At 51.6% G+C, this 13,244-nt stretch overlaps 1 protein-coding gene across 1 annotated transcript in view; it reads right to left on the reverse strand.

Moving 5' to 3' along the window:
* Positions 1–13,244, reverse strand: part of SPTBN4 (spectrin beta, non-erythrocytic 4) — a 119,614-nt gene that overhangs the window by 60,928 nt on the left and 45,442 nt on the right. The window contains exons 13-15 of the mRNA XM_025367310.1: positions 11,858–12,008; positions 4,586–5,534; positions 2,706–2,843 (exon numbers count right to left, since the gene is read on the reverse strand). Of these exons, the coding sequence (XP_025223095.1) occupies positions 2,706–2,843; positions 4,586–5,534; positions 11,858–12,008 (1,238 nt within the window). The remainder of the gene's footprint in view (positions 1–2,705; positions 2,844–4,585; positions 5,535–11,857; positions 12,009–13,244) is intronic.

Raw genomic sequence — 13,244 nt, forward strand, 5'->3', positions numbered from 1 at the left:
TTTTTTTTTTTTTTTTTTTTTTTTTTTTGAGACGGAGTCTTGCTCTGCCGCCCAGGCTGGAGTGCAGTGGCCGGATCTCAGCTCACTACAAGCTCCGCCTCCCGGGTTTACGCCATTCTCCTGCCTCAGCCTCCCGAGTAGCTGGGACTACAGGCGCCCTCCACTGCGCCCGGCTAGTTTTTTGTATTTTTTAGTAGAGACGGGGTTTCACCGTGTTAGCCAGGATGGTCTCGATCTCCTGACCTTGTGATCCTCCCGTCTCGGCCTCCCAAAGTGCTGGGATTACAGGCTTGAGCCACCGCGCCCGGCCTGTTGTAGTTATCTTTTTAGGCTGGATGCTTTGCGATTGTCTCGGCTATAGAGATTTTAAAATCCCTGGATATGAGAATCTTACACCAGAGAGTCAAGAGCATAGTCTTTGGGTGGGGTGCAGTGGCTCATGCCTGTAATTCCAGCACTTGCGGAGGCCAAGGCAGAAGATCACTCGAGCCCAGGAGTTCGAGACCAGTCTGGGCAACAAAGTGAGACCCGATCTGTACAAAAAATACAAAAAGTAGCCAGGTGCAGTGGTGCGCACCCATAGTCCCGCTACTCAAAAGGCTGAGGCAGGAGGATTTCTTGAGCTCGGTGGGGGGGTGAAGGCTGTAGTGAGCCATGATCGTACCACTGCACTCCAGTCTGGGTGAAAGAGCAAGACCCTGTCTCAAAAAAAAAAAAAAAAAAGAACACAGTCTTTGAAGTCAGACATATCCATCTTCAAAGCCCGATTTGATCCCCTAACTAGCTGTGTAACCTTGGGCCTCCATCTTCACCTCTCGGAGATCCAGTTTTCTTCTCTCTAACGTGGGGTAATTTCCACCCCATAGTGTTACCAGGAAGACTGGATATATTAGATAAACAGCTCCAGCTCAGGATTCAGCCAGAACTGCATTTGACTCCTACTTATAGACTGAGTAATCTTGGATAAGGAGTTCACCTCTTTGGACCTGTATCTTCATCTAGGAACCCCACCTGCACTGGGAGAATTGCTGGTAGTATTCCAGAGGTACTGTATTAGTTTGTTACTTATCTTAAAAGAGTTGTAGGCTAGGAGCAGTGGCTTACACTGTAATCCCAGCTCTTTGGAAGGCCGAGGTGGGAGAAGGCCAGGAGATTTTGTTTGTTTCTTTGTTTATTTGTTTGTTTTTGACATAGATTCTTGCTCTGTCACCTAGGCTGCAGTGGAGTGGTGTGATCTTGGCTCACTGTAGGCTCTGCCTCCTGGGTTCAAGCAATTCTTCTGCCTCAGCCTCCTGAGTAGCTGGGACTACAGGCCCATGCCACCATGCCCGGATAATTTTTGTATTTTTAGTGGAGATGGGGTTTCACCATATTGGTCAGGCTGGTCTCGAACTCCTGACCTCAGGTGATCCACCTGCCTTGACCTGCCAAAGTGCTGGGATTACAGGTGTGAGCCACCACATTCAGCCAAACCCAGGAGTTGTAAGACCAGCATGGCCAACATAGTGAGACCCCCGTCTCTACAAAAAAAAAAATGTTTTAATTAGCTGGGCATGGTGATGTGCACCTGTAGTCCCAGTTCCTCAGGAGGCAGAAGTGGGAGGATCGCTTGAGCCTAGGTGTTGGAGGCTGCAATGAGCCATGATCATGCCACTGTATTCCAGCCTGGGCAGCAGAGCAAAATCCTGTCTCAAAAGAAAGAGAGAGAGAGGCTGGGCGCGGTGGCTCACGCCTGTAATCCCAGCACTTTGGGAGGCCAAGGCAGGCGGATCACGAGGTCAGGAGATTGAGACCATCCTGGCTAACACGGTGAAACCCCGTCTCTACTAAAAATACAAAAAATTAGCCAGGCATGGTGGTGGGCACTTGTAGTCCCAGCTACCAGGGAGGCTGAGGCAGGAGAATGGCGTAAGTAAACCCGGGAGGTGGAGCTTGCAGTGAGCCTAGATCGCGCCACTGCACTCCAGCCTGGGTGACAGAGCGAGACTATCTCAAAAAAAAAAAAAAAAAAAAAAGAGAGAGAGAGAGAGAGAGAGAAAGATCTGAATTCTAGGACCTTTACCATGGAAATTGGGATATTGGAAATTTTTATTTTTATTTTTATTTTTTTGAGACAAAGTCTGGCTCTATTACCCAGGCTAGAGTGCAGTGGCACAATCTCTGCTCACTGCAATCTCTACGTCCTGGCATCAAGGCATCCTCCCACCTCAGCCTCCCGAGTAGCTGGGACTGTAAGTGTGCACCACCATGCTTGGCTAAATTTTGTTTTGTTTTGTTTTGTTTTTTATATATAGAGAGATGGGGTTTTCGCCATGTTGCCCAGGCTGGTCTCGAACTCATGAGCTCAAGTGATCCACCCATCTCAGCCTCCCAAAGCGCTGGGATTACAAGTATGAGCCATTGTGCCCGAAAGAACATTGGGATACTGTAAAAAGTTACATAAAGTGCTTGGGAATACTCCTGGCAGATTGTAGGTATTCAATAAATTATTTCTGGATAAATAAATGAACAGCCAACTGAAATGTCTGTTTTAATTTTACCACGTCATCACCAGTACTGGGGATTATGATTTTTGGTCAACATTTTGTTGATTTATCAGGTGGCCATTATGATTCCAGGGGTTTGAGATTGCACATCTTTGCTGTCCACGGTTGTGTGAGTGTAAGGGAAGGATGGGAGGGACTCCCAGCCCCAGGCCCTCCTACCTGCTGTTGAGGTGGTCCTGGCAGGAACGCACCTCATCTGAACTGGGGTGGCCTCCTTCCACCAGCTCCTGGACCGTGTGGTTCACGTCCAGAACGCGGCCCATCAGGCTGTTCATCTCTTGGTCCAGGCTCTCGAATCTGCAGGAGGATGGAGATGCTCAGACACCCGAACCCTGCGGACCTTGGTTTTATGAAACGCCTTCTACTGGTTCTACTCCTAATTCTCCACCCTCCTTTTCAGCCTCCTTTGTGGGCTCCTCCTCTTTTACCTGCTGTTAATTTAATGTATGTATGTATGTATGTATGTATGTATGTATTGAGACGGAGTCTTGCTCTGTTACCCGGGCTGGAGTACAGTGGCACAATCTCGGCTCACTGCAACCTCTGCCTCCCGGATTCAAGCGATTCTCATGTCTCAGCCTCCCAAGTAGCTGGGATTACAGGCATGCGCCCCCACACCTAGCTAACTTTTCTATTTTTAGTAGAGACGGGTTTTCACCATGTTGGTCAGGCTGGTCTTGAACTCCTGACCTTATGTGATCCGCCTGTCTTGGCCTCCCAAAGTGCTGGGATTAGAGGCGTGAACCACCATGCCTAGCCTCTACCCGATGTTTAAATGGGAGTTTCTGCAGCAGCAACTCCACCCTGAGCCCTCTGGGTTTTCCCTCACACCCTTCTTCGACGATTCCACCCAACCCCACAGCCTTGGTCTTCTCCCCTGAACTCATGACAGTCACACCTCAGTCTTCAGCCTCAACCTCTTACCTTTTGAACCTATCTTCAACCTAAAGTCTGCTGTATACCTTCTTGGGGCTATTCACACCCATCTGACTCAAATTTGTTCTTCCTCTGGGCCCCCATGTTGGGGACAGCACTGTCATCCCCCAGGCCAGAGCCCTGGGCTTTGTTTTAGAAAATTGCTCTGGCCCATCGGCCTCCATGGCCTGTCTGTCTACTTACTTCCAGCCCTGGTCTAATCTGTTCCACTCCATCTGGGTCCCCACCCCAGTTGCCTCTCTGGGTTCCCAGCCACAACTCTCAACTGCTCCAACCCACCCTCCACATGACAGCCACTGAGGTCTATTTTAAGCTGGACATGGTCCTCCCATCTTTAAATCAATGTTTCAAAGAACTGGGCAACTGTGGGCACAGTAGGGGCAAGGAGCAGCCCTGTGTTTCCAGCAGTGCCCAGCACAAGACCTAGAAAGGCATAGGCACTCAGTACTAACACCTGCTGAATGAATGTATGGATGAACAAGATGCTCAGAGAGAGTGGTGCAGAGGAGGAACAGACATTGTTCACCCACTAATTGAACAACTCATTGCTAAGTCAGCCAACAGACAAGTCAGTATATAATATGTCATGGGATGGTAAGTGCTACAAAGAAATGTAAAACAGGATGAAGCAATGGAAAATGTCAAGGGTCAGAGCTATTTTAGTAGCTTAGGGAGGTGACATTTATGCAGAACCATTGGGAGGCCTCCCAGAGGAGGGGCCAGGCTGAGGTGTCCCTGTAGAAGCGTAGGTCGTTTATTTCATGCTTGGCGAATGTAAGCCTGGGTAATAAGAGCAAATGCTGGGGGAATGCTTCCTCTACCCCCAGGCATTTGCGTCATGTTCTGCATGTATGAACTCATTTACCCTTCATCACAAGCTTGGGTAGGGACTAATACCACCCCCATTATACAGGTGGGCAAGCTGAGGTTCAGGAAGGTTACGCAGGTTGCAAACCTTCTAACTGTCACAAAGCTGGTTATGAGTGAAGCAGGGATTGGAACCCCTCATTCCAGCTGAGCGAACATGGGAACTGTTGAACCAATGAAGGTGAGACTGGGTGCATGAGGAATGGGACCCCGGAGTCCCACATGTGTGCGCTCACCGGTGCTGCACCACCTCAACGTCGTCGAGTGAATCGGGCACACGCATGGAAAGCAGCCATTGCTCCTTCTCGCCGATCCACAGCTCGCATGCGTGCACCTCACCAAACATGCGGTAGACAGCGAGCGCGTCCCGCAGCCACTGGCGCCGCAGCGCCGCCACTTCGGTCACCTCAGCGAACAACTGCTCGGCTTCCACCACGCGCACCTGCAGCGCCACCACCAGCGGCCCTGCGCCACTGGCACCCCCGAGTGTTGCCAGCTGGCGTCGCAGGCCGCTCACGGGCCCGCGATGCGCCTCCACCTCTCCGGTGAGCGCGCGGTGCTGGCGCGCCAGGCGGCGGCTGGACGCTTCGTCGTGGCCAAAGTCGCCAGCGGCTGCCAGGCGGTAAGCGTCGCGAAGCCAGTCCAGCAGCCCGTCGAGGTCAGCGCCGAACTGGTGCAGCGCCCGCGCCTCCTGCAGCCGCCGCTCGCGCCGCGCAGCCGCCTCTTCCAGCCGCTGCCAGCGGCGCCGGGCGCTCGCCGCGCGCTCTGCCAGGCCCACCAGCTGCACCGTCTCTGCTCCCGGGCCGACGGCGCCGCCGGCTGCAACCAGCTCCTCGCCACATCGCAGGGCCTGCTGCAGCAAAGCCCGCCGCCCGCCCAGCTCACCCTGCAGGATCTTGTGCTGGGCCAGGAGGCGCGCGGTGCTGGACAGGTCATGCGCGCCGCCCGCCGTGCCCGCTGCGCCCGCTGGGCCCACCGCACTGCCGCCGCCCGCAGCCTCCAGGAGGCGCTCCTTGTCGCGCGCCCAACTCTCGGCCTCCTCCAGCTCCTGCAGCAGCGCCCACAGGCTCCGCGAGGCCTCCAGCTCTGCCCGTCGCCGCGCCGCCTGCTCCTGCAGCTCCGCCAAGCAGCCGTGTACGTGGTTCACGCGGTTGCAGATGACCTGCGGGTCGCAGGGCTGGTAGCCTGAGCCAGGAGAAGGGGAGCATCCAGGATTGGTCACAAGCCAAGGGGCGCCCAAGAAAGGATGGTGCGGGCTACCTACCCTGTACTTGGTGTGACTTCATCAGGTACCGGGTCACGCGGCTCCTCCTGCAGGCAGCCTTCCCTGACACCCCAAGGCTGGAGCAGGCTCCTCCTCAATCCTCTCAGGCTGCTCTGCTTCCCCATCCCAGCCCTGACTATTCTGTGTTGTCATTGCTTTGTCCTGTCTCCCCCGCTGGACTGAGAGCTCCTTAAGGACAGGACCTGGGACTGTCACACCCTATCCCAATCACTGCCTAGCAGAGGGTGGCACCCAGAGCTGTAGCCTAGTGAATGTAGTGATTCGTTGACTGAACGATGGATGGATTCAGAGCATCTCAGATTCTGTATATTTGAGTGAAAATTGTGCTTATGTCAGAACTGAGTCAAATGAAACTTCTTTGTTTTTCGTTTGTTTGTTTTCTTGAGACAGAGTCTTGCTCTGTTGCCCAGGCTGGAGTGCAGTGGCGCGATCTCAGTTCACTGCAACCTCCACCTCCAGGTTTAAGCGATTCTCCTGTCTCAGCCTCTCCAGTAGCTAGGATTACAGGTGCCCACCACCATGCCTGGCTCATTTTTGTATTTTTAGTAGAGACGGGGTTTCACCATGCTGTCCAGGCTGGTCTCAAACTCCTGACCTCAAGTGATCCGCCTACCTTGGTCTCCCAAACTGCTGGGATTACGGGTGCCTGCCACCATGTCCAGCTTTTTTTTGTTGTTGTATTTTTAGTAGAGACGGGGTTTCACTATGTTGGCTAGACTGGTTTTGAACTCCTGACCTCATGATCCGCGCCCTCCTTGGCCTCCCAAAGTGCTGGGATTACAGGCGTGAGCCACCGCGCCCAGCCTGGAAATATTGTTTTATAAAACCTCTGTGTTAGTGTGTGTGTCCATGTATGCATGTGAACTGTGAGTCATGAGATAAGTGCATTTATTTTTTTATTTTAGAGATAGGGTCTCACTCTATCACCCAGACTGGAGTGCGTGGCACGATCATGGCTCACTGCAGCCTCCAACTCCTGGGCTCAAGTGATCCTGCCGTCTCAGCCTCCTGAGTAGCTGGGACTATGGGCCCACATCACCATGCCTGGCTAATTTTTTTTTCTAAGTTTTTTGTGGAAATGGAGTCTCACTAGCTGGTCTCGAATATCTGGGCTCAAGCAATTCACCCACCTTGGCCTCCCAAAGTACTGGGATTACAGGCATGAGCCACTGCTTGGCTGTGTATTTCTTACTGGATCATAAAAGTGAGAGAGAGACACTGCCCTAGGTGGAATGCGGGATTTCCGTAATTCTGGATGTTCACTGATGTTGACTCAAACCACAAGGTATCCAACTGAATAATAGTTACAAAAACAACAGCTTCTTGCCAGGCGCAATGGCTTATGCCTGTAATCCTAACACCTTGGGAGGCTGAGGCGAGCAGATCACTTGAGGTCAGGAGTTTGAGACCAGCCTGGGCAACATGGCACAACCCCATGTCTACCAAAAATACCAAAATTAGCTGGGCGTGGTGGCGTGCACCTGTAGTCCCAGCTACTCGGGAGGCTGAGGTGGGAAGATCACTTGAGCCAGGGAGGTTGAGACTGCAGTGAGCCGAGATAGAGCCACTGTACTCCAGCCTGGGCAACAGAGCGAGAGTCTGTCTTAGGAAACAAAACAAAACAAAACAAAAAAACAGCTTCCATGTATCCAGCCCTTACTCTCACACAATGTCATTTGATTCTTACAACCATCCTGTGAGGCCAGTATCCTTATCAGCCCCATTTTCCAGATGAAGAGACTGAGCCTCAGAGAGAGGAAGGATTTCCCTAGGATCAGCTAAGAAGCAGTCCATCGGGAGCTCACACTCTGGACCACCCATCAGGCAGCGCTGCCTCCCATCCCCATGACAACGCACTGCCCACACTCGCACTCCCCACACCGGCCCCTCTGTTGTATTCTCGGGGCTGCTGATTGTCACAGGAGCCAAGAACTCACAAGGCGAGGGCAAAGGGAGCTTCCCGAGACAAACCTAGCTAAGTTGAAGGAGAGGGTCCCAACGACCTCGCCTGGAGATGAGATGGGGATGGGAGGGGGCTGAGCCAGGGTCAGGATGTCCACACCAGGGCGTGGAGGGAAACCTCAGCATTTGCACTTAGGATGTGACCCACGTTGGCTAGGGCGAGAAACTTCCTCACCAGCCTGCAAGCCAGACAGGTTGTCCCTTTTCTAATAATGCTCCAAAATTCCAAAGGGCTGTGGGCTCCAGATAAAGGAGGAAAACATCTTAACGGAGAGATACGGACCAGCCTCAAGACCCTCTTATCAGCTCCATGGCCTGGGCCTCAGTTACTTCATCAATGAGAAAGATAAAAAGCAGTCCTGACTGCCATCAGCACTCAGGGCTAGCCATGGTGTTCTGAGGAGTATAAATAATCTCACAGGCTGGGCACGGTGCCTCACACCTGTAATCCCAGCACTTTGGGAGGCCGAGGCAGGCAGATCACCTGAGGTCAGGAGTTCGAGACCAGCCTGACCAACATGGAGAAGCCCAGTCTCTACTGAAAATATAAAATTAGCGGGACATGGTGGCGCATGCCTATAATCCCAGCTACTCAGGAGGCTGAGGCAGAAGAATCGCTTGAACCCAGGAGGCGGAGGTTGCAGTAAGCTGAGATCGCGCCATTGCACTCCAGCCTGGACAACAACAGCAGAACTCCATCTCAAAAAGAATAAAATAAATAAAAACAATAATCTCACAGAAATGGCCAGGGACAGTGGCTCCCACCTGTAATCCCAACACTCTGGGAGGTGGAAGCGGGAGGATTGCTTGAGCCCAGGAGTTCAAGACCAGCCTGGGTAACATAGAGATCAAGTGTCTAAAAAAATAAATAAATAAAATAAACAACAATAATAATAATAATTAAAAAAATCTCACAGAACACTCATATCAGATGGGGCCACTCTGACCATGATGGAGTAGGACAAAACCAAGCTCACTCCATAATCATGCCTGAGCACAGACAAAATCAAGGTCACTGTGCAAACCACAAAAATGACCAGAGGCCGGGCGCGGTGGCTCAAGCCTGTAATTCCAGCCCTTTGGGAGGCCGAGACGGGCGGATCACGAGGTCAGGAGATCGAGACCATCCTGGCTAACACAGTGAAACCCCGTCTCTACTAAAAATACAAAAAACTACCCGGGCGAGGTGGCGGGCGCCTATAGTCCCAGCTACTCAGGAGGCCGAGGCAGGAGAATGGCGTAAACCCGGGAGGCGGAGCTTGCAGTGAGCTGAGATCCGGCCATTGCACTCCAGCCTGGGTGACAGAGCCAGACTCCGTCTCAAAAAAAAAAAAAAAAAAAATGACCATGCATCCCCCTCGCTGGCTAAGATGAATGACAGCTGCCAATGACTGCAACAGCCTCCTTCTGTTCCTCCCACCACCTAGATCAAAATGATTAAGATGCCCGATCACCTAGTCACCCCCATATTCTGACATCATCCAATCCACAGTACAACTCACTACACTGAATCATCTCACAAATCACCTAACACAAGCCCAAATCCTACAATAAGCACCCAGTCATATATATATATATATATATATATATATGTATTTGAGATGGGGTCTCACTCTGTTGCTCAGGCTGGTGTGCAGTGGCATGATCTAGGCTCACGGCAACTTCCACCTCCCAGATTCAAGCAATTCTCCTGCCTCAGCCTTCTGGGTTGCTGGGATTACAGGCACGCGTCACCATGCCCAGCTAATTTTTTGTATTTTCAGTACAGATGGGGTTTCACTATGTTGGCCAGGCGGGTCTCGAACTCCTGACCTCATGGGATTCACCTGCCTCGGCCTCCCAAAGTGCTGGGATTACAAGTGTGAGCCACTGCGCCCGGCCCCCCATCATACTTTCTTGCTGAGATGCCCCACAGCTCCCCATGGTGTGTGTAAAGAGCCACCAAACCCAACTTGGTTTGACCACAGAGGGACTCCTGGTGGTCTCTGGCTGGAGGGCATTGACATAAGTAAGACAGGAACCTTATTAGAGCCAGTCTTGGTTTTGCCTATCAGCATCCATGACCCTGTGTCTGGTAAGGGCGTCCCTTTCTCCTCTTTTTCAGTCTAAGTCTTTGGAATGGGCTGACCCCACTCCTGGCCCTGGGATAGGTGTGTCACATGCATGTGGCCAATTAGATCCCTGCATACCCTGGGGCCACAGTGATTGGCTGAGCAATGATGAAATCCACTGTGAACTAATGCAAGCTCTCCTAAGACTTTTTGTTAGAATTCTTGGGAGAAAGGGGCCTGTGTCCCATTGGCTCTGATAACCTGTTAGGATGTATACCTAGGGCTGAATAATCCCGGATTTATACCATAAGGGGCAGGACTGCTTGACAGTGACACCAACACAGAGACTAGAGATGGAGAGAGACGAGAGAGATAGAGTCTTTTGTTTATGTTTTGAGAAGGAGTCTCACTCTGTCACCCAGGCTGGCGTGTGCCTGGTGGTACGATCTTGGCTGACTGAAACCTCTGCATCCTGGGTTCAAGCAATCTTCCCACCTCAGCCTCCTGAGTAGCTAGGATTACAGGTGTGCACCACTATGCCTGGCTAATTTTTTTTTGTATTTGTAGAAGAGATGGGGTTTCATCCTGTTGGCCAAAGCCTAACCTCAAGTGATCCGCCTGCCTCGGCCTTCCTAACACCTAACACCTAAGTGTTAGGATTACAGGCATGAGCCACCGAGCCTGGCCTGAGTCTTTTTCGTTTTTGATATGGAGATGGGGTCTCTCTATGTTGCCCAAAACTCCTGGCCTCAAGCAATCCTCCCATCTTGGCGTCCCAAAGCTCTGGAATTACAAGCATGAGACACACCAGGCCTGGTCTCAGATGGAGTCCTAAAAGCACCCTTGAGCCATACCTGGATCCAGCCATGCCTGAAGTAAAACCCACCCTTCCCCAGATTTTTTTTTTTTTTTTTTTTTTTTGGTGACAGGGTCTCAGTCCAGTTGCCCAGGCTGGAGTGTAGTGGCACAGTCTTGGCTTACTGCAGCCTCGACTTCCCAGGTTCAGGTGATTCTCCCACCTCAGCCTCTGGAGTAGCTGGGACTACAGGCATGCACCACCATGCCTAGCTAATTTTTGGTATTTTTGGCAGAGACGGGGTTTTGCCATGTTGCCTAGGCTTCCCTGAACATTTTGGTTACGTTAGCCAGTCCACTCCTCTTTTCACCTTAAGCCATTTGAACTGAGTTTCTATCACTTGCGGTTAAACAGGCCCTGATTAACATTACTTAGCACAGGTTTTCTTGTTTGTTTTTTAAGAGACAGGATCTCACTGTGTCACCCAGGCTGGAGTGCAGACCATGGCTTACTGAAGCTTCCAATTCTTGGCCTCAAGTGAGCCTCCTCTCTCAGCCTCCAAGTAGCTGGCACTACAGGCATGTATCACCATGCCTGGCTCATTTATTTATTTATTTATTTATTTATTTATTTATTTATTTTGGTAGAGATGAGGTCTTTCTATGTTGGCCAGGCTGGTCTTGAATTCCTGGGCTCAAGTGATCCTCCTGCCTTGGCCTCCCAAAGTGTTGGAATTATAGGCATGAGACACCGTGCCCAGCCCGCACAGGTCTTTTTATTTTATTTTATTTTATTTATTTATTTATTTATTTTTTGAGAGGAAGTCTTGCTGTGTCGCCCAGGCTGGAGTGCCAGTGGCGGGATCTCAGCTCGCTGCAGCCTCCACCTCCTGAGGGTCCAGCGATTCTCCTGCCTCAGGCTTCCAGATAGCTGGGATTACAGGCACATGCCACCATGCCTGGCTAATTGTTTTTTGTATTTTTAGCAGAGACGGGGTTTCACCATGTTGGTCAGGCTGGTCTCAAACTCCTGACCTCAGGTGGTCCACCCGCCTAGGCCTCCCAGACTGCTAGGATTACAGGCGTGAGCCAACGCACCCAGCCAACACACAGGTCTTTTTAAATGGTATTCGTTGAGAGCAATCTGTGAAGGGCTTGGCACATAACAAGTGCTCGATAAATGTGGGTTATCACTGCAGAATCTAAAGCAGGAAGAGGTCGAGTGGTCCACCCTGCCACTCAGGGCATTGATTCTCCCCATAACTTCCTTATTGGAATGTGATCTTAGGCTCTGCTTAAATGCCTCCAAGGACAAGGAGCTCACTCTTTTCTTCTGTCAGGAGTCACTCTTGCCTCTATCGGCAACAGTCCCAAGAGTCTCCAACCCCAGCCCCAGCCCCAGCCCCAAGACTCACCCTGCAGCTGGGAGAAGCGCAGGGCAGCGGCATTGAGCGCCTCCACCCGCTCGCTCTGGGCCACAATGTCTCCCTCCAGCAGTCCATGCTTCTGCAACAGGTCGTCTGCCTCCACCAGGTGCTGCCCACACTCCGGGGACAGCAGCTGAGCCTACAAGCGGGGACAGCACTGAGCACACCTCTGGCACTGCCCTGGCCACTCGCCTCTCCCCCATCGCCTGTGCCAGCCCCTGCTGCTCTGCACGGTCACTCTTGACTCTGACCCGTCTTGGAGAGATATGGACCAGCCTCAAGACCCTCTTACCAGCTCTGTGGCCTGGGCCTCAGTTTCCTCATCAGAAAGAAAAAAGCCGAGCCCCGGCTGTTGTCGGCTCTCACAGCTAGCAATGGTGTTCTGTCTCTGTCTCCCTCTTTCTCTACCTGTCTCTCTCTGAATATTTCCATCTCTCGTGGACTCTACATTTCTGGGCTCTGTCACAGTAGCTTAGTCTCTGCTTCCATGTCTTTCTTGTCTATACATCTTTGTCTCCATCTCTCTCTGCATCTCTCTTTTTACATTTCTGCCCCTTTCTCTTTCTCTCTGTCTGTATCTTCCTTCCTTCCTTCCTTCTTTTCCTTTTTTTTTTTCCCTCTTCTTCTTTTTTTGAGACAGAGTCTGGCTCTGTCACCCAGGCTGGAGTGCAGTGGCACGATCTCGGCTCACTGCAAGCTCTGCCTCCCGGGTTCAAGCGATTCTCCTGCCTCCCGAGTGGATGTACCTTGCCCGGCTAATTTTTGGATGTTTTAGTAGAGATGGGGTTTTGCCATGTTGGTCAGGCAGGTCTCGAACTCCTGACCTCAGATGATCTGCCTGCCTTGGCCTCCCAAAGTGCTGGGATTACAGGTGTGAGCCACCACACCCGGCTTCTTTTTTTTTTGAGACAGGATCTTGTTCTGTCACCCAGGCTGGAGTGTAGTGGTGCAATCATGGCTCACACAGCCTCAACCTCCTGGGCTCAAGTGATCGTCCCACTTCAGAGTAGCCGGGACTACAAGCGCATGCCACCACACCTAGCTAGTTTTTGTTTTTGTTTTTATTTTTTTGTACAGACAGGATCTCACTATGTTGACCAGGCTGGTCTCAAACTCTGGGGCTCAAGCAATCTGCCTACCTCGGCCTCCCACAGTGCTGGTACCGCAGGTGTAAGCCACCATGCCCAGCTGGCTTCTATCTTTATTGTCTCATCTCTCTCTAGATCTGGTAGGTCTTTCTCTCTCTCAGATTGATTCCCATCTTCCTGCATCTTTCTCTGTAGCCATGCAGATTTTCATTGTCACCTTTGTGTCTGCCTCCCCCTCTCTCTGCCTCTCTGATTTCTCTCCCTCTCTCTCAAACTGTCACTCTCTC

Source organism: Theropithecus gelada, chromosome 19, assembly GCF_003255815.1.
Source record: "Theropithecus gelada isolate Dixy chromosome 19, Tgel_1.0, whole genome shotgun sequence".
NCBI classification, from domain to species: Eukaryota; Metazoa; Chordata; class Mammalia; order Primates; family Cercopithecidae; genus Theropithecus; species Theropithecus gelada.